The 22,000-nt window shown below is 47.9% G+C and overlaps 1 protein-coding gene across 2 annotated transcripts in view; it reads left to right on the forward strand.

The window, feature by feature from the left end:
• CSTF3 (cleavage stimulation factor subunit 3) overlaps positions 1-22,000 on the forward strand; it is a 549,241-nt gene that overhangs the window by 261,796 nt on the left and 265,445 nt on the right. For both annotated transcript variants that reach the window (XM_085648242.1, XM_085648243.1), the window contains 4 exons: positions 6,843-6,909; positions 7,007-7,041; positions 7,712-7,838; positions 7,968-8,045. In XM_085648242.1, coding sequence (XP_085504368.1) covers positions 6,843-6,909; positions 7,007-7,041; positions 7,712-7,838; positions 7,968-8,045 — 307 coding nt within the window. The remainder of the gene's footprint in view (positions 1-6,842; positions 6,910-7,006; positions 7,042-7,711; positions 7,839-7,967; positions 8,046-22,000) is intronic.

Below are 22,000 nucleotides of genomic sequence, written 5' to 3' on the forward strand. Positions count from 1 at the left end.
AAGACTGCTCCTCTGAGCACTATACTGTGCAATCTCAGACACTTGAAGATGCATTTCCTCCTACAGGCTAGTCACATTATTTATTGATACTTGCATGACCTAGCTCCACATTTCCAATCAACCATCAAATTCACAGTTTTACAGTGCGTTGGTAAAGTCAATGCAATCTTAAGCTGTTAATCATTCTTTTCTGAACATTTTATCTGAACACAACGTCTCGGATCCCCTTGACATTCGAATTTGCCCTACAGTGACGGTGCGTCCATTGCGGCGTTGGGGCATTGCCCTACTAATCAGCATGGCCACATTCTTCCTCGTTAACTTAACGAGAAAGATTAACTTTACCCACCAGCGGCCGGAGTTAGGAGTCAGACGCGTCGCTGAAGGGGGTGGGCGTGGGGGCGGGCCTGGGGCAGCACTGCAGGGTTGGGTTCTGTTGTACTTGTTGACTGACAGCAGCAGGGCAGGCCCAGTGTGCATGTTCGGGTTTGGGCTGATCATTTTTCTGACCAGTCCGAACATGCGCACTGCAGTGCCCTGCATTAGGAGAGCGGGCGAGGGCTGCCAGTGGCCGCAGCTCCCGGTCTCCTATGGGTGGGGACAGTCCCTGCTCAAGCCAATCCTGGCACTGCTGGAGCAACGTCTGGATTGGCAGAGAGGGGCTGCCACCAGCCACTCACGAAGGCGCCAACGCGGACCCCGGCCCAGGAGCACACAGCAGAGGCGGCGCGGACCGACCCGGCGGTCAGGTAAGTTATCAAGGTTTTTTCTTTTCTTTCTTTATTTTTAAACCCCCCACCCCCCATGAGTATTGCGAGCCGCGACTTAGCTATGTGACATTCCTGGCTCAGTGAGGGCAAAGTACCCTCAGACATTCGCACAACAGAGCAGTTTGCAGAAAGAGTTTAAAATGGCTCTGTAGCTAAGGCCAGTCAGTCGCATACAGAGTGTGCCAAACCAACTTTTTTTTCTGTGACTGGTAAAAACTCTGAGGTACACTACATAATGTGCAGGAGCGCACATGGCTTTAAAATGGAGAACTGCTCCGTGCCCAGATATGCACCAAAAGAGCTGACACTGAGTGGAGCAGTGGGACACAAATGGCTGCCGCTGCATGTAAACAATGTTAATTTATTGTAAGGCAGCGTGAAACCAATGCTTTATGCCAAGACGTAATACTGATGGCAATCACTGGGTAAGGCAGTGATGAGTAAGAGCGGCTCGCATTTCGCCGTGTTAAGTCTGAAGGTATATAACGTGTACAGGAGCACAGGGGACCGGATTGTTTTCAGTCCTCTATTGTGAGTAGTGTGCCTTCATTTGAGCTATTTTTCAATGTAATATCTTGATAAATAATGCTTTTATGTGTCACTATTTTCAATGCGCTGTTTTGGTGTGCACTTTGACTTCTCGCTATCATTCAATTCGCTATTTTGAGGTGTATTGTATTTTACAAAGTTTTTTTCACGGAACTAGATTGACGTGTGAACTATTTTACAGATCTATTGTTCAATGTACTATTTTAATAGGCAATTCTGGTCTTTGGCACTTTTTTTATGCGCTAAGTTGATATGAACGTTTTCCTAATTGTAGCTAGTTTTTCTGTGCTCTATGTTGGCTTATATTGCAGTTCACTTGCGCTACTTAACATTGATCGTTTTTTTTTTGTTTTTTTTGTTGTGCAATACATTTTAGAGGCGCTATTTTCCACTGTGCTATTTTGTTTTATGTTTAGTTTTACAAGCCTACTTTTTTAGGCGGAAACCATCACAATGCGTAAAATAAAATTGTTAAAATATAGTTGATTCTGTGGAGGCTGTGATCCGTAGCATGCGATTAATTTAGCAAAGAATCTAATATGGGAAACCAGCAAATATTTCAAAGTGTTTTTGACTTTTAAAAGAAAAATAAAAATTCTTCTATTGGTACGAAGTAAGGGTTGGGTTTTTTACGCCACTCTCAAAGGCTGGTTGTAAATGGGATTTGATGAGATTGAATTGAAGACATGCTCCTGCAATGAGGACAGACGAGTTAAGAGGAGAGGTGAAGAAGAGATGGTTAAGAGAGGCTCTCACGGTTTCGTAATCTACTGTTGAATTAGAAGACGAGCCCTTATCTCGTTTTCCACAAATTGTGTGATCCTGGACAAACCACTTAACCTTCGAGCGCCTCAGTCTCCTTTCTGCCCCAAACTGTGGTTGCCTAGAGCTGTCCAGCTGAAGTGTGCACTGCTGCATTCTAGCGGCCGAGGCTGCCAACCTGTGGCTCCCACTGTGTGTTTTTTCAGAATTTGTGTCGCAAACCATTGTATCCTAATCTCTGTTATGACCTAGAGAAAGTTTACTATTTTTATTCATGGCGAAGAGTGGAAAGTTTAGAGGTGAACATTTCGAAAGGTAATTGGTACAGTCTGGTGACGCAACCGTACATTAACCAACAGGGATATTGTCAAGCTGCAGGCGGTTCGGATTTTTTTGCACACCATTAGTTAATATGAGACAGTGTGCGTTTTATTGTGAATTCCCAGGTAACACTGGGGGAGCCTACTACCAAATCTCCCCTTCAGCTACTACTAGGTGTGTTGATAACAAAACCAATATTGTTGTGTCAACAGCTGGTGGACAGTACACCTGTCGGCATACAGGCCGCGTATTTACATATTTATTTTGAGCGCAGAAATCTATAGCCATGATTTAGTCCACTTTCTTTATTATGCTAAGCGAGATTTGTAAACTCACGCATGAAGATTGTAATTGTGTTTTCATATTAGATTCCGCATAATTCTTTTACCAAAATGTACATTACGTTTGTATTACTCTTTGAATCTTCTACGTTGAAACTGTCTCAGTTTTCGTTACTCGGCTGATTTTTGGTGAATATTTTAAGTTTTGAAAAGTCCACACTTAGAAGAAATTTCAGGAAAAGCCAGTCAATGTTTCCCTAAGGAGAAAATAGAGTTATCGGTTTAAAGGTAAGTACTCGACTAGCAGAGTTAAGGTTCTGAGCATAGACTCAGGGGTCTCCCAGGGTCAGGTAGGTACAGTTGGTTCACCCTCAGCGGCACAAGGGCGGCCGGGTGCAGAGAGAGTTAGGCCCAATGTCATCCTATGAGAGGTAGGGGGGCTTTGGTTGGTGGCTGCTGACTAGCAGGCCACGCGGCTGTGGGAGCTGGGCTCCTGGTCACTTACTCAGGGCAAGTGGGGAAGTAGATAGGTGTAGAGGTTACACTGCCAGGGCCACTCGGGCGGCTGGGTGCAGGGTGCTTTTGAGCCTTCGGGCGCTCAATTGATTTCAATGGGAAATCTCTGGTTTAGAAAAAGACTGCAAGCTCAGGGATGAAGATTCTTCAGGTGCCACCACCACTTCGAAAGGTAAGTTGGGTAGTTGGAGGATAGGTAGGTACCCCGGGAATGGGCACAGGGGGCCGCGGGGCGCTGGGTGCAGGGGTGCCTTTTGGTGTTGGGAATCTTACCCTCTGTTGATCGCGGTTGGGGGGGGGGGGCACCTGGTTCTGAGGCTGCAGGCTTCTTCAGGAGTGTAGAGGGAGGTCCTTGTGTGCCGGTCTCGGGGTCACAGTCGTCGTGGGGTCGTCCTCGGGATCTTTGTTCACTCTGGCACAGGCCAGGCTTGGCGGGTGCAGAGTGTGCTGGGTTCGCGGTTCCGGGCTGCTGCCAGGGATTAGAAGTAGATTTTGAGTAGAGCCTCTACTCATGGGAGTCCCAGGGGCCTTAGAGTCAAAAGGTAGCCAGGTCCTCCGGGGTTTGTGAGGTTGCTGGCCACAAGAGATGCCGGGTTGGAGCAGGAGCAGGTTCGAGGGTCGACAGGCCGGTAGGGCTGGGGCCAAAGCAGTTGGTGTCTTCCTCTTCTTAGCAGTTGCAGTGCAGGTCTTCTTTCTTCTAGCTCTTCTTCAGACTTTGGAATTTGGAATCTGTAATCTGGGGAAGGAAGGTTCAGGGTGCACCTAAATACTAGATTTAGGGGCGTTACAGGTAGGTGAAGGGCAGGGACCAACGGGTCCCTGTCCTGGGGTGAGTACACCCCCTATCCTGCCTTTCTCCTGTGGGAGGGGGGCAGTAGCCTAATCCTGATTGGGCAGGGCTTCCCATCTTCAAGATGACGAGAGCCCGGAGATGTGCTTCACCTCGCCTCCCCCACCTGAGGGGTGGGGTTGGCAGGCTGGCACATCCCCTGTCCTTATTTGGGGTTTCCGGCCAAGCTTCCCGCCAGAGTGGGGGGTTGCAGTGGCCTGGGGAAGCTCACAGAGGCGGCATGCCTTTGAAGCTTCCCCCTGCCCATCCTGGGGGAGGAGATTTAGCACCTCACCCAGGATGTGCATTGTTGCAGGCCCAGGAGAGTAGGGGCTCTCCTACCCAGGGGTCCAGCAACATGTCTGCTGTGTGGCAGCCTAGGAAGCCTCAGAACAGACGTGGATTGAAGGTTAGGTTTTAGGGGGCATCAATAAGATGGGTACCATTTGCCAGGGGCTGACATGTGGCCATGGTTTGCCAATTTGTGTTTTGTGTTTTAGGGAAGGAACATAGGCCCTGGGCACCTGATTGGCAGCAGTCCAGGGCACACTCAGTCAAAGTACATTAAGCAATTCAGCAAAAAGTGGGGGCACACCATGCAAGAAAGATGGCACTTTCTCACACAAAAGAATACAGGAAAACAAAGCAACTCTTTGAATCATTTGCAAACTGTTTTCTCGGGAGACCAGTAACCAAGAACACAATTGCAGGATGGATAGCACAAACAATACAATTGTGCCACAAAGAAGCAGGGTAGACATTACAAAGGACCTCAGGAGCACATTCGGCAAGGAAGAAAGGGGCAACTATTGCCTTTCTAGCAAACACTCCACTTCAAGACATTTGCATGGCAGCAACATGGTCTTCAGTGCACATGTTCACAAAACACTAATGTGTGAACATTCAAATGAACAAGGAATCCCAAGTAGGATAAATGGTCTTACAACATCTATTCTCAAACCAACTCTCATTTTCAACCCAGCCGCCACTGTAGTAACAAACCACTACAAAATCTATGAACAGCTTATGAATCCAGAAAAGATTCACGCTGCAAAACGTACAGTTTCTTACCTGACGGTGTCATTATGAAACTTGAAGAATTTTCTGGTTTCACAAGCGAACCCACTCTCCTCCACCAATCAAGATGAAAAAAGAATCTGAAGATGGCGACCAAAGGTGGGAGCTTCCAGAGGAAGCACTGCGACTTCACAAGGGGATACCAAATGGAGGTACGGAACAAAAACAAGCATTTGCAATGCAGAAGGACTGTCATTTAAGCGAGTTTGAGCTATTGGCATTGGTAATGACAACGCCTTTTATGTTGTGGTTTTTAAAACATAAATAAAAGGCATTGTCATTTACAGTGCTAATAGCTTAAACACTCACAAATGCGAGAACAAAGTCAGGCAAAGCAGTGAAACCCCGGAGCTGGCATGGCTGGTGCTACATCTGCACCCAGGCGCCGTCCCTGCCTCGGGGCTCCTTTTTCCAGCTCTCTGCCGCTGCCAATGCCTGCTGCTGCTCTCTGTGATTTCACCCAAAGCAAAGAGTCGGCAGCATCGCTCCCAGCAACATTGTACAAAAAGAATCACATAGTTATTTTACGATGTTGCTCGGAGCGATGCCACCAACACTTTGGTTTGGGTGAAATCCTGGACAGGAGAAAGGCATGCGACTGCCATGATTTTGTATATTTTTTTTTTAAACGAGTTTGGCGAGCAGCGCACAACAAAACGTGCAGGCGCCATGATTTAATAAATAAATAAACAACGAGTTAAGCGAGTGGCGCGCTTGTCCCGCGAGTGGTGGGTGTGGCCCCATTGTGAAATTGAAAGGGTCTAGAGCGCTGCAAACACCAACAAAAAGCGGCCCCCATTGCTAAAGCTCGCGTCCCACCCGTAGTGTTGACATTAATTAAGCAAAGAGTTCTTGCTAAGGGCTAATACAGGTCCAGTCCTGATGGGAGGCTACAAATGAAGACAAGGCGGTACTAAGTATGGACTAACAAGCCTATTAACGAATCAGAAGACAGCGTTTACAAAGGACAGTGACACTAGCCAATGAAAAATATGGGCGGAGAGTGGACAGGGATTCATATCCATACTCCAATACAGCATGCTTTGCAGAGCACCACATGTGCTGGCCAGGCTCGACCTAAAAAGGGACAAATACAACAATTCCAGACTCAACCACTAGATGGCGGAATAATGCATAGCATGTGAACCAAGAAAATTCTTCAAGCTGCAAAACTACACCTAGCGGTAAGAAACTATACGATTTCTTGTATGGAGTGACCTGAATTGGTTGAACCTTTCAGTTAGATTTTTTGTAATTGAAAGCATAAAATAACATGTTTATGAAAGTTGCTTGGTCTTTCAGCAGAATATAGCCTCCACCTAATAAATAAAACAAAAAGTATATCAATATATGTAAACCTCCTTCAGATTTTTAAAGACTGGTTACAAATAGGTATTACTGTTTGAGTGTTCTAATGCAAGTTTTAAGAAAACAGGCACTGAGAGAAAAGAATCAATTCAGGTTTGAAATGAAATGCTGGCTTCCATATGCCAATAGGTTTCCCTCAGTGAACATCCCAAACTTCTGCCAGACTGGATAATATGTCTGACAACTAGTCTGGGAAGGTGCAACTGCATGCAAAAACTAGTTCTTGGCAAAGGTGGTATGAAAACAAGTGTTCTGCCACCTATATATAGCTAATAACATATTTTTGTATCTAACAAGGATTTAGAAATAAGACCTTGTAATGATGTACACAAACAATATTAACCAATGTATTTTCTTTTTTTGCTACAGAGAAAAAATGGCTCAAGCATATGACTTTGCTTTGGATAAAATTGGGATGGAAATTATGTCATATCAGGTATAACTCTTCCATGTCATTTTTGCATGTGTTTGTTACTTTTTTGTAATGATACGTTCAAAGCAGCCCTAAATTTGTCTTTTTTCTTCTCTTGAAGATCTGGGTGGATTACATTAACTTTCTGAAAGGCGTGTAAGTAATTTTTGGAGTTTTCATTTGATTGTTTGAGACCTCTTGAATCCTTGTGAATCTACAAGTTTGATTTTAATGAATGTCAGTCACAAACCCAGTCACCAATTACAGTGAACAACCCCTTCATGAACCTATCTATATCATTCACCATTACCATTGTGTTTACTATTTTAGCTCTAGTCCTTGCAGTCTAGGTGCTTGAGTTAAGTTAAGGTAAAGGTGAATTTTTTAATTGCCATGGTCCACACTATGGTCAGGCAATGTAAAGAAGTCTGTTTAATGAGAGTACATCACTTCAATAAGTAGTGCCCATGAATGTTGTCAGGTGCTTTTATTAAGTTTTCATGTAAACAAGCCTTGCATTTTGTACAGGTCACTACCCCAGTATCATGAAACTAGATCTTCAAGCCATTGCATCAACAATTATTAGGACAAGAAACATAAGTCATGTAGACCTGGTAGGCCACCTTTCTTATCAGGAGATACAGCTGGAGAATGCTGCCTAGACATAAAATATCATTGCAATATAAGACTGTTGATATATTTGGTATAATAATTTCGGTCTGCAGCAGAAGACTGCTTTCAGGCTTCCACCTATTGTTGTAAATGTTATTCCATTTTCGCCTTAAGTTTGGTTAAACCTTTAATATTTTGACATTTTAACACCTAGAGAAGCTGTGGGTTCTTATGCAGAAAACCAACGAATAACAGCAGTGCGAAGAGTTTATCAGCGAGGTTGTGTAAACCCCATGATCAACATTGAACAACTATGGAGGGACTACAACAAGTATGAAGAGGTAATTCTTGGCAACATGTTTAATTTGTGATCCATTCAATTGCATGCTTAACAAAAGTTCAGTGTAGCATTTATTATATCAACTATGAAATTAAACAGTTTGAATTAAATCAAACTTTCTCCTGCTTAGGGTATTAATGTGCACCTTGCTAAGAAAATGATTGAAGATCGCAGTCGAGACTACATGAATGCAAGACGTGTGGCAAAGGTAAGATTGAATTTAAGTATATTGTGAGCCACCACTTCCCTATCTTTGTAGACCTTCAAATATTTTGAGTAGGACACTTCTTTAAAATGTCTTGCTAATGGGGTAGTGAAGATAGTGCTTACTGCACGCATCCTAATATAGTTTGACATGAAGTGTAGGTACGAGGTACTGCTGAAGATGACCGTGAAAAATAAATGTATAGAAGTATGTTATGTATCATGCACATTTCTTGGATATACATAAACCTAATATCTTCCAGCATGTGTAGGATTGTGAAACGCATATTAAATATATATATTTTCGATTCCGAAGATATATGGGCAATAAGAAATGCCAATAGGAGGAAGCAAATCGGTCATGATAAAGCATTTTTGACTGAAAACGCCACCCCAGAATATCATTTTGAAATGAATTCTTCTAATCGGGAATCTATCCCCAAGTGATGATATAATTGGCTTCCAGGAAGTTTCAAGCTGTGCAGCTGGGAAGTTAAATATCTATAGAATTCAGTACGTTTGGAATCCACCGTAGATACCTAATACTGTTTACCATGCACCCAACCAAAATAAAACAAGTATGAACCTGCAGATTATTACTCTTTTTAAAAATAAAAAATGTTTTTGTTTGATTCAAACCAGTACACCAAACCCACTCTTGATGTCAGTGTCAGAAACACATGCATCGCTACCGGTTTTACATGCTCTGTACCAACAGAGAAGAAAACTGCTTCTCTCCATGGCTACACTAAATCTCCCACAGCAGTTGGTGAACTTGCCTTCCGTGTGCAAGCTGTTTCTGTAATTCTAGTACGTATATACATCCAGTCTCCTTTTTTTCAGACCCCTCCAAGGTCCTGTCCGGTAGACCACAGTAGTGTTCACAAAACGGGTGAAAGAAAGAAGCCTATAAAGATGTCTAAATACTTGTACATCTAATCCTCCTTTTTGAATGGTCTGGTTCGGAGACCCTTTTTATCTAGGAGACCTTAGGAACAGGAGTACTTGCGAACCAGGGGTTGCCTACACATAGCAGCTATATAAAGTAGTGCTTTCCCCACCCACGGTAGGCTTGCATCACTGGGGCAAATGAAATGCCATAACTTGCCCTTCCTCCAGCTTACATTGTAGGGGCTGTGTGAAACTGATCTGGCTTTTTGGGTGTTAAACACATCTTTTCACAATTTTCAGGCCAGTTTCCACTCGTTTTTGCTGAAAGATGCTTTTGGCTAGGAGGGGCTGGAAGGTTGTTGATGCCCCTACCTTTCAAGCTGTTTCAACTTTCTACTGATTGAGCTGCGGGCTGCCTGCATCACCCATGCACTTACAGCCAGCTGCCTGTGTTGGAGACACAACCTTCCTCTCCAAGCCTGCTAAATCTACATTGTTCGATTCACACATGGCCACCGGTAAGTAGGTGGAAAGGGTGTAGGTAGTGCTTCTGCCTACACCTTTAATCCTTAATACTGAATAAAATGACAATTCACCTTGACAAACTCCACTGCTATTCTACCCTCCTCACCTTTAGTAAGCCACCCAAGTCATAGGACATGACTAAAAGTGGCTTGTTAAATTGTGATCAAATTACAAGTGGTTCAGTGTTTTACGCACCCAGTAATTACAAAGTGCGATAAAGATGGCATTCTTTGTTAAATTTCAGCAGGGCAAAGCTGCATGAATTTAACAAGGTTCAAATGCCCATTGTTCATTGGAACATGCAAGTTTTAGTGTGGTAAGCATCAAAATCCGCATGTTACCCCCTAAAACGTTTGAGTAGGCGATAATTATCATATCAGATAAATTCAGAGAACATTGGTGGTGGATTATTGTCTGCAATAATTATTGTATCCGATACATGCCGTTTGTGATTAGGCCCATAGTCTCCATCCTTTATCCAGCCCGGGCCTACACCCTTTAGGGAAAAACACTAAAAAAGGGATAGTACTTTTCAAAAGTAAATAACTTATGAGACATTCCTATTCATTGACTGTTATACTGCCTCTGATACCTACCCTCAAACATCCCTATAGAGCTTTGATCTTGAACGCCGTGGTCACTGTTACCATGGCTGTGCTGTCAGTTATGGAGTCTAATCTCAGCATTCATAATACTTGCACATTAGCCTTTATCTTGGGGCTGACAATTGACTTTCACAATTTGGAGGACAGACTGACATTACCGGAGCCTGTATCATTCCTACTAACTACTGCAGAATGAAAGACTGAGTAGCCTCTCTTGGATTCCAGCCAGTCAAGTTTATACTCTTGTAACTACAGCAGATACATTGATGTTGCCATCAAGTGAAGGCGAAGTAGGCGCTATGTAGTATGATGTATTGGATTTACTTTAATTCCTCATTCGCATAATGTGAATAGTAGACAGTGGTAGACGAAAACACTTTAAAAATAGCATTCATCATTTTGAGATACAGCGTAGTTGTTCAATTTGAGAGTATATAACAGCTTTAAAATAGTTTGACAGACATTTTTTTATATCCAAGAATCCAAAGCGCTGAAAGATTTACAGCATACTTCCATGACATTTTGACCCTGGAAGGTTTATTTACTTTTATTGCAGCTTGTCGTGGGTATTGGGCCTGACCGCTCGTATCAAGTTGATATTGCAAAAAGCTGGAGGGGCTGTTTATTCAAAATCCCTGTCATCAAGGCTTCCATGGAATGACTCAAGAAGGTTATCAATTCAGATTTCCCCCGTTTGGTCTGTAACCTTGATATTGTTCTTACCAGACTCCTCTGCTCTCCTTTTGAAGCTAGACACTCATGCCTTTCCCAATTCCTCTCCTGAAAGGTCACCTTCCTTGACACTATTGCATCCTTAAGATGTGTTAGCGAGCTAAAGGACCTCACTTTAAAGGAGCCTTCCAGGCTCATAATGACACGATTGTCCTCCTGACCAGAACTGTAGGCTTTTTCAAAGGTGGTGCCCCCTTTACCGTAACCAGATCATAGAGCTCCCTGTCTTTTTTTTTCAGCCAGACTCAGTAGCAGAAAGGACCTTTCACATCCTTGTTACCAAGCTCATGTACTACAATGACAGAACTAAACCCTTTCTCAAAATATATGAACTGTTTGTTGCTTTTGCATTTTTAGCCACCCACTTTTTGCCTGGTTTTGATGTGGTTTCAAATGTAGTGTGCCTACCAAACCAGGCCCCCTGTGCCAGCGCTCCTTCCCTAAACAAACTCCCAATTGGTACTTTTTCCCCCCCTGTAAGTCCCTAGTAAATGGTACCCTGAGTACCTAGGGCCTGGGTGCTGAAGTGAGTGCCTTGAGACCCCCCCTCACTGGGACCATGCCATTGGCCTTGCAGCCTGCATGCCCGTGTGAGGGAGAAAACGACAAAGTCGACATGGCACTGCCTGGGTGCCATGCTAGCTACCACTGCCTGGCAGCATAGGTAAGTCACCCCTCTAGCAGTCCTCACAGCTGTGAGGCAGGGTGCACTATACTACAAGTGAGGGCATATCTGCATCAGCAGCTATGCCCCTACAATATTGGGGACAATTTGCTAATATTGTAAGTGCCAGTGAAGCCATAGAAGGTACATGGTCTGGGAACTCGACAACTCGAGTTCCGCAGTACCATGGAGTGTTTAGTACCAAACTAGTGTGAGAAAATGCCATCTTTCTTGCATGGTATGCCCCCACTTTTTGCTGAATTGCTGAATGTACTTTGACTGAGTGTGCCCTGGACTCCTGCCAATCAGGTGCCCAGGGCCTATGTTCCTTCCCTAAAAACCTTAAACCCCAATTGGCAAACCCTGGCCACATGTCAGGCCCTGGTAAATGGTACCCTAGGTACCCAGGGCCTTGTGACCAGGGAAGGCCTCTAAGGGCTGCAGCACTCATTGTGCCACCCTTAGACGCCCTGTACCCTAACACACACACACTGCCCTTGCAGGCTGAGTGTCTGGGTACAAGACAAAACAAAGTGTCGACATGGCACATATCCCTGTGTGCCATGCCCACCACCTACACTGCCCTGGCATACATCAGCCACCCCTCTAGCTGGGTGCCCTATGCCAGTGGTGTGGGCACAGGAGCATGAGCCCTGTGCCCCTACAGTACCCAGGTCCATTCCTGGTCACTGTAAGTGCAGTGCTGCCATTTAAGAGTACATGGTGCTGAGAGCTCGTCAAACACGAACTCCACAGCACCATAATGGCAAAACTGAAGACTGAGAAGTTTGGTATCAAACTTCTCAGCACATTACACCCACACTGATTCCAGTGTGGGATTTAATGTACCAAGCACTACAGAGGGCGTCTTAGAGATGCTCCCTGAAACCTAACCTACAATCCACGTCTGGTCTGGGAGGCTGCCTAGGCTGCCACACAGCAGACATGTTGCTGGACCCCTGGGTAGCAGAGTCCCTGCTCTCCTGTGCCTGCAACAATGCACATCCTGGGCGAGGTGCTAGGTCTCCTCCCCCAGGATGGACAGGGGGAAGCTTCAAAGGCATACTGCCTCTGTGAGCTTCCCCAGGCCACTTGGTGCCCCCACTCTGGCGGGAAGCCTGGCCGGAAACCCCAAATAAGGACAGGGGATGTGCCAGCCTGCCAACCCCACCCCTCAGGTGGGGGAGGTGAGGTGAAGCACATCTCCGGGCACTCGCCATCTTGAAGATGGGAGGCCCTGCCCAATCAGAACTAGGCTACTGCCCCCCTCCCTTCAGGAGAGTGGCAGGATAGGGGGTGTACCCACCCCAAGGCAGGAACCCATTGGTCCCTGCCCTTTACCTACCTGTAACGCCCCTAAATCTAGTATTTCGGGGCACCCTGAACCTTCCTTCCTTAGATTCCAGATTCCAAAAAACAAAGAAGAGCAAGAAGAAAGAAGACCTGCCATGCAGCTACTAAGAAGAGGAAGACACCAACTGCTTTGGCCCCAGCCCTACCGGCCTGTCGACCCTCGAACCTGCTCCTGCTACATCCCAGCACCTCTTGTGGCCAGCAACCTCACAAACCCCGGAGGACCTGGCTACCTTTTGGCTCTAAGCACCTGGGACTCCCATGAGCAGAGGCTCTGCTCAAAACAAGCTTCGAACCCCTGGCATCAGCCCGGAACCGCGAACCCTGCGCACACTGCACCCGCCAAGCCTTGTCTGTGCCGGAGTGAACAAAGACCCCGAGGACATCCCCCCGGCGACTGTGACCTCGAATCCGGTACTCAAGGACTCACCTCGACGCTCCTGACGTCGCCTGCAGCCTCAGAACCAGGTACCCCCCTAACTGCGATCAACAGAGGGTAAGATTTCCTGACACCAAAAGGCACCCCTGCACCCGGCTCCCTGCGGCCCCCTGTGCCCAACTCCTGGGTGCCTACCTATCCTCCAACTACCCAACTTACCTCTCGAAGTGGTGGTGGCACCTGAAGAATCTTCGTCCCTGAGCTTGCAGTCTTTTTCTAAACCAGAGATTTCCCATTGAAATCAATTGAGCGCCCGAAGGCTCAAAAGCACCCTGCACCCAGCCGTCCGAGTGGCCCTGGCAGTGTAACCTCTACACCGATCTACGTCCCCATTTGCCCTGAGCAAGTGACCAGGAGCCCAGCTCCTACAGCTGCGTGGCCTGCTAGTCCGCAGCCACCAACCAAGGCCCCCCTGCCTCCCATAGGATAACATTGGGCCTAACTCACTCTGCACCCGGCTGCCCCTGTGCCGCTGAGGGTGTAACAACTGTACTTCCTGACCCTGGGAGACCCCTGAGTCTGTGCCCAGAACCTTAACTCTGCCAGTCGAGTACTTACCCAAAAGCCGATAACCCAATTTTCCTCCATAGGGTAACATTGACTGGTTTCTTCTGAAATTTCTTTTAAGTGTGGAGTTTCTCAAACTTAAAATATTCACCAAAAATCAGCAGAGTAACGAAAACAAAAATACTCGCCTGCTATTAGGTGAGCTCCCAGTGCTGGATCTTGGTGCCCAGCACTGACCCTGAAAAATATTCGCAACCTGTGAGAAAGTGCCATCTTTCTTGCATGGTATGCCCCCACTTTTTGCTAAATTGCTGAATGTACTTTGACTGAGTGTACCCTGGGTTCCTGCCAATCAGGTGCCCAGGGCCTATGTTCCTTCCTTAAACCACACAAACTCCAAATTGGCAAACCCTAGCCACATGTCAGCCCCTAGTAAATGGTACCCCAGGTACCCAGGGCCTTGTGACCAGGGAAGGCCTCTAAGGGCTGCAGCACTCATTGTGCCACCCTCAGAGGCCCTGTACCCTTACACACACACTGCCCTTGCAGGCTGAGTGTCTGGGTGCAGGACAAAACAAAGAGTCGACATGGCACACATCACTGTGTACCATGCCCATCACCTACACTGCCAAGGCATATGTCAGCCACCCTTCTAGCTGGGTGCATTACGCCTATGGTGTGGGCACAGGAGCAGGAGCCCTGTGCCCCTACAGTACCCGGGTCCATTCCTGGGCGCTGTAAGTGCAGTGCTGTCATTTAAGAGTACATGGTGCTGAGAGCTCGTCAAACACGAGCTCCACAGCACCATAATGGCAACACTAAAGCCTGGGAAGTTTGGTATCAAACTTCTCAGCACATTGAACCCACACTGATGCCAGTATGGGATTTAATGTACTAAGCACCCCAGAGGGCATCTTAGAGATGCCCCCTTGCAGCTAACTTACAATCCACGTCTGCTCTGAGGCTGCCCAGGCTACCACACAGCAGACGTGTTGCTGGACCCCTGGGTGGGAGAGCTCCGTCTCTCCCGGGCCTGCAACAATGCACATCCTGGGTGAGGTGAGAAATCTCCTCCCCCAGGGCGAGCAAAGGGAAGCTTCAAAGGCATGCCGCCATTTGGAGTTTCCCCAGGCCACTGCAACCCCCCACTCTGGCGGGAAGCTTGGCCGGAAACCCCATACAAGGACAGGGGATGTGCCAGCCTGCCCACCCCACCCCTCAGGTGGGGGAGGCGAGGTGAAGCACATCTCCGGGCTCTCGCCATCTTGAAGATGGGAGGCCCTACCCTATCAGGATTAGGCTACTGCCCACCTCCCACAGGAGAGGGGCAGGATAGGGGGTGTACCCACCCCAGGGCAAGGACCCATTGGTCCCTGGCCTTCACCTACCTGTAACGCCCCTAAATCTACCCTGAACCTTCCTTCCTCAGATTCCAGATAGAAAACTACAAGAAGAGCAAGAAGAACAAGGACCTGCCCTGCAGCTGCTAAAAAGAGAAGAAGACACCAACTGCTTTGGCCCCAGCCCTACCGGCCTGTCGACTCTCGAACCTGCACCAGCGCGGCATCTCTCGTGGCCAGCAACCTCACCAACCCCGGAGGACCTGGCTACCTTTTGGCTCTAAGCCCCTGGGACTCCCATGAGTAGAGGCTCTACTCAAGAAACCTATTTTTAACCCCTGGCAGCAGCCCGGAACCGCGGACCCAACACACTCTGCACCAGCCAAGCCTGGCCAGTGCCGGAGTGGACAAAGACCCTGAAGACGACCCCACGGCGACTGTGACCCCGAGTCCGGCACCCAAGGACCCCCCTCGACATTCCGGAAGAAGCCTGCAGCCTCAGAACAAAGTGCCACCCCAACCGCGATCAACCAGAGGGTAAGATTTCCGACATCAAAAGGCACCCCTGCACCCGGCGCCCTGCGGCCCCCTGTGCCCAATCCCGGGGTACCCACCTAACCTACAACTATCCAACTTACCTCTCGAAGTGGTGGTGGCACCTGAAGCATCCTCGTCCCCGAGCTTGCAGCCTTTTTCCAAACCGGAACATTCCCATTGATTTCCATTGAGCGCCCGAAGGCTCAAAAGCACCCAGCCGCCCGAGTGGCCCTGGCAGTGCCCTCTCTACACTAACCTACTTCCCCACTTGCCCTGAGTAAGTGACCAGGAGCCCAGCTCCCACAGCCGCGTGGCTTGCCAGACAGCAGCCACCAACCAAGGCCCCCCTATCCCTCATAGGATAACATTGGGCCTACAGCGGACCCCACCGACCTCAAGAATTACCGCCCCATCTCGCTCCTCCCGTTTCCAGCCAAAGTCATCGAGAAGACCGTCAACAAGCAGATGGCCGCCTTCCTCGAGACAAACGGATCCCTCGACCCCTCACAGTCCGGCTTCCGAGCCAATCACAGCACCGAGACCGCCCTCATCGCCGCCACCGATGACATCCGAGCCCTGATGGACAATGGAGAAACAGCGGCCCTCATCCTCCTAGACCTCTCTGCGGCATTCGACACGGTCTGCCACCGCACCCTAGTACGGCGCCTCAGCAACATCGGAATCCAGGACAAGGCGCTGGACTGGATCATCTCCTTCCTCGACGGAAGAACACAGAGAGTCCGCCTACCACCGTACAAGTCAGAGGCCTCCGAAGTCACCTGCGGCGTCCCTCAAGGATCATCTCTGAGCCCCACCCTCTTCAACGTCTACATGAGCCCCCTCGCGGCCATCGTACGCAAACACAACCTCAGCATAATCTCCTACGCCGACGACACCCAACTGATCCTCTCCCTGACCAACGACCCCGCCGCCGCCAGATCCAACCTGCACGAAGGGATGAAAGAGGTAGCCGAGTGGATGACGACCAGCCGCCTGAAACTGAACTCGGACAAGACGGAGGTCCTCATCCTGGGCTCCTCACCCTCCGCCTGGGACTACTCCTGGTGGCCTCCCGCCCTGGGCACCGCACCCAAACCGACAGACCATGCACGCAACCTGGGCTTCCTCCTGGACTCCTCCCTCTCCATGACCAGGCAAGTCAACAACGTCTCCTCGGCGTGCTTCAACATCCTACGCATGCTACGGAAGATCTTCTGGTGGATCCCCACCGAGACCAGGAAGACCGTCACCCAGGCCCTCGTCACCAGCCGACTGGACTACGGCAACGCCCTCTACGCCGGTACCACCGCCAAGCTCCAGAAGAGACTCCAGCGGATCCAGAACGCCTCAGCCAGACTCATCCTCGACATCCCACGAACCAGCCACATCTCCGGACATCTGAGAGACCTTCACTGGCTCCCCGTCAACAAAAGAATCACCTTCCGCCTCCTCACCCACGCACACAAAGCCCTACACGACCAAGGCCCGAGCTACCTCAACAGCCGAGTCAACTTCCACGCTCCCAAACGCCACCTCCGATCAGCCAACCACGCCCTCGCCGCCGTCCCCCGCATCCGAAGAGCGACTACAGGAGGAAGGTCCTTCTCCTACCTGGCCGCCAAGACCTGGAACTCCCTCCCGACCGACCTGCGCCTGACCCAAGACCACCTCTCCTTCAGGAAGAAGCTGAAGACCTGGCTGTTCGAGCAGTAGCGGCACCCCCCCTCCCCCCCCCCCCAGCGCCTTGAGACCCTACGGGTATGTAGCGCGCTTTACAAGTGTCACTGATTGATTGATTGATTGAACTCTCTCTGCACCCGGCCGTCCTGAAACCGCTGAGGGTGAACCAACTGTACCTACCTGACTTGGGGGACCCCTGAGTCTATGCCCGGAATTTCAACTCTGCCAGTCGAGTACTTACCCTTAAACCGCTAACTTCATTTTCCTCATAGGGTAACATTGACTGGCTTTTTCTTCAAAAATCTTCTAAGTGTGAACTTTTCAAAACTGCAAATATTCACCAAAAATCAGCCAAGTGACAAAAACGAATTTACTCACCTGCTCCTAGGTGAGCTCCCAGTGCTGGATCTTGGTGCCCAGCCCTGACTCTGAAAAGTGCCCACAACTATACTTACCTCAAACTCATTTTTCTCCCATAGGAAACCATTGTCTGCTTTTCTGTGAAATTTCTTCTAAGTGTCTACTTTTGCAAATTTGAAATATTCTTTTAAAATCGTATCATTTCTGCAAACGAAATTACTTACCTGTTTTTTATAAGGACCCCAGTCCTGGGTCTAGGTACCCAGTCCTGGATTACTAAAGTAACGATAAAGTACTCTACCTGCAATTTGAATTTCTTGCCATAGAGATCCATTGAATGTTTTCCTTGAAATATTTTCTAAGTGCTAACTTTTGAAATAGCTAAATATTATTTAAAAATCATTACAGTTATTAAGTCGACTTTTATCACTTGATTCTGAATACTGACCCAGGGCTGGATCTAGGAGCCAGACCTGGAATTCCAAAAGTAATCTGAAAAGTAATTTATTACAAATAACCTGAATTTACCATTGAGCTCAATGCATTGTTATGTTTAGGAAATAGGATTGTTTATTGCAACCAACTGTGACTGTTTACAACAATTTATTGTTCAAGACACAAGTATTTATATTCAACCTCTCATTCTGAGAAAGTATATTTTTATCCCCTTTGTGGTTCTAAAAATAAAACAAGCATATATTTTATATATATAAACCATTGGCCTAGAGTTCAGTTATTGAGTGTGTGAAACCATTTGCTGACTAAATGCTTTACACTGTCCTCTGGTACTGCCTTACTGCTCGACCAAGCTACCACTTTTGAGAGTAAGGTCATACCTAACTTTGACCTCTATCAGCCTCTGGGGGACTGTGGACTCTGTACACCCTGTACCTATTAGGGAACAGTATATACAGAGCCACTTTCTCACACAACCGTACTTACCAGTAACCGAATTTTCTTCCATAGGGATTCATTGTCTGTTTTTCTGTGAAATTTCTTCAAAGTGTCGATTTTTGCAAACTTCAAATATTCTTTAAAAATCGTACAAACTGTGAAAACGCAGTTACTTACCTGTTTTAGATAGAGGTCCCAGTACTGAGTCTAGGCACCCAGTACTGGATTACAAAAGTAATGAGAACCTATTTTACCTGCAACATGAATTTTCTCCCATAGGGAATCATTGACTGTTTTTCTATGAAATTTCTTGTAAGTGTCAACTTTTAAAATAGCAAAATATTGCCTAAAAATCACAACAGTAACTAAGTCGACTTTTATCACTTGTTTCTAAGAACTGTCCCAGGACTGAATCTAGGATCCAGTCCTGGAGTTACAAAAGTAATCCTGAAAGTAATCTTGCAAATAACTTAAAACTTCCATTGAGCTCAATGCATTATTGTGTTTGAAATTGTGTTGCCTATTGCAACAACCTGTAACTATCTACAAAAGTCAATTGCATATTGCAAACGTATTTAACCAAAGCATCTCATTCTGAGAAAGTATATTTTAATTCCTATTGTTGGTTCTAAAATAAAACAGACATATATTTTTTATATAAACCATTGGCCTAGAGTTCAGTTATTGAGTGTGTGAGACCATTTGCTGGCTGAGTGTGTGCAACAAATGCTTTACACTGTTCTCTGATACTGCCTTACTGCTCGACCAAGCTACCACTTTAGAGAGTAAGGTTATATCTAACTTTAGCCTCTGCCAAACCTCTGGGGACTGTGGACTCTGTACACACTGTACCTATTTGGGAACAGTATATACAGAACCACTTTCTCACAACTAGTCCTTTCAATAAAGCCACACCGATGACAGTGTGGGATTTATTGTACCATGTACCCAGAGCGCACCTTAGAGGTGCCCCATGAATCCCTACTAGCCCTGATGTGGTCTGTGACTGGCTGTAGGCAGCCAGCCACCACCAGACATGTTTCTGGACCCCTGGGTAGATGTCCCCTGCTCTCTGGAATCAGACACAATGCACATCCTGGGCAGAAGTGTCATGCCTCCTCCCCCAAGATGGACCAGTGCTAGAGGAAGGGAAGCGTCAAAGGTTTGCCGCCTTTGTAATGCGACCCCCAGCCTCTGCTGCTAGCAGCAGATGGCAGCCCCTGGTTTACACCCCCACCTTGGGTAGGAAAACCAGCAGGAAAATTAAAAAACATAGGAGGTGTATCCACATCTTCAAACCCCACCCCTAAGGTGGGGTAAGCGAGGTGAAGCACACTTTGTAGTCCCCACAATCTTGAAGATGGGGGGACCCCTTCAATTAGGGCTAGGCCTATGCCCCCTCCCACAGGAGGGTGGCATAAGGGAGGGTGTAGTCACCCCAGGTAAGGTGCCCAGTGGCCCTCCCTGCGGCTCCCTTAACATGCCTCCTAAATTTAGTATTTAGGTGGCTTCCCCAGAACTGGCCCTCAGATCTGCGACGACCAAAGAATAAAGAAGACACCCTGCAGCAGAAGCCAGAAGACAACTGCCTTGGCCCCAGCCTCACTGGCCTGTCTCCTGCTTCGACGACACTGCGACCTATCTTGCAACAGCGACTTTCAAAACCCCTGGGAGCATTGTGGCCTTCAACAAAGACTTCGATCTCCTGCGGACAGCGAGCCTGTCCAGAAAAAAAAAAAAACACTCCAGATCCGCGTCCCCAGCGCACTCTGCACCCAACACCTACGGCCCGAGTCTGAGTGGCTCAACTGTGCAGTGAAGTTTTCCCTGCGATACTGACCTCGTGTCCAGCATTGGCTGACCTCTCCTACCCTCCACGACAGTGCCTGCAGAGTGAATCCAAAGGGTCCGTGACCGGCTCCGGTAAGAAGACTCCAATGTCCAAAGCCACCTCTGTACCTGGAGCCCGTGGGCTTTGGTGAACTGAACCGACCGTGCCCCTACCACGCCCTTCATCCCAACTCTGCTGTCGTTGGTCTTCCTTTTTCAGCCTCTGGTGCCACGCCTGCAGCCTCTTTACCGTCAAGAATATCCTGAATGAGGAAACTTATGCACTGCAGAGGCAAGATGGCGGTCGACAAGTCGGCTGGATAAGCAAGCTCAAGCACTTACCTGAGTAGCACCCCCTCCCTATTCAATGCTCCGTTTTTTTGGACTTTAGGTGGAAGAAGCAAAAATGTGGACTCTATTGGGCATGATTTGGCGTTGGCTGTTGTGGCATGGAGAGGTGCCGGCACCTTTGTGTCTGATACCGCTGAATTCTGTGTTCCGAGTGGCAGCGCAGGTCTCCCGGATTTGCCAGACCACTCCAATGGTGCCGAAGGCAAGCTGAAGGGGAGCTAAACCTCGCGGGCCGCAGACCGCTGCAGGCAGCCCTGTGAACTCAACAGACAGCCTGGACTAAACCCGAGCACTGCCGGGCAAAACTGATACCCAGCTGGGAGACGGCGGAATTGGAGATCGAGCGGGCAGAGGGGACGTACCTGCCCGCACCAGGCAAACAGTCTCCTCTATGTTCAGAACCCAGCGTCAGAAGTCGAAGAACAGCGAGGAGGGTAAAGAGGGCAATCTGTTACTGGCTGACTCCCCGGGGAAAACCACGGCATCTACAACTTTACCTACAATGAGCGAGAGGCTTAAAGCTCCGGAGAAGGAGAAGGAAATGCAAACTATCGCTTCTGCTGTGGTAGGTCTCAGCGAGGATGATAATTGCTCGACACAATGCCTTCCGGTTGAAGATATGGTTAATGCGATGAAGCCTGCTTCTTCTGGCGTTAATTCTATGACTTTCATTGAGGGGGGGCCCGGTGGAGTCAGTAAGGCTGTTGCATTTCAGGAAAAATGCAGTATGGGTAATGTAGTTTGTGGTAATACTGCACAGAATGACTAGCCCGAAATGTTAAAACAAAATGCCAACATCAAAGCTATACAGCATCCCAGATTTAGAGCTGGGCGCCAGGATAAATGGAGATTCTGGGGATTTTTTTAAAATGTCTGATCCATCTATCTCCTCGGGGGATGAGAGCCCTGGGGGGGGGCGGTGGGGGGAAGACGAGAGTGATCTTAGTGGTCCCGGCCCGGATTTTGAGGAGGGAGAGCTCACCTCTCAAAAGGGGGGGAACAGTTCGAAAGAAAAAAACGGACCCTCATGCCCTGGATAAAATCTATGACCAAGGTGGATCAATGGTTTGGGACTACTCCTTTACTCCTAATTTGGGCGAAACCAGGAAGGTACTAGTAGGGGATCTAAATCAAGCTCAAGCTCAAAATCCAAACATGTCTGAAGAAATTACTCTCGCCACTATTTATCAAAGTATCTTGGCTCATAGGGAGGAAACCCGGGCTGAGAGCGCACGTATCCAGGGAGGCTAT

Source organism: Triturus cristatus, chromosome 3_2 (assembly GCF_964204655.1).
Source record: "Triturus cristatus chromosome 3_2, aTriCri1.1, whole genome shotgun sequence".
In the NCBI taxonomy this organism is placed as follows: Eukaryota; Metazoa; Chordata; class Amphibia; order Caudata; family Salamandridae; genus Triturus; species Triturus cristatus.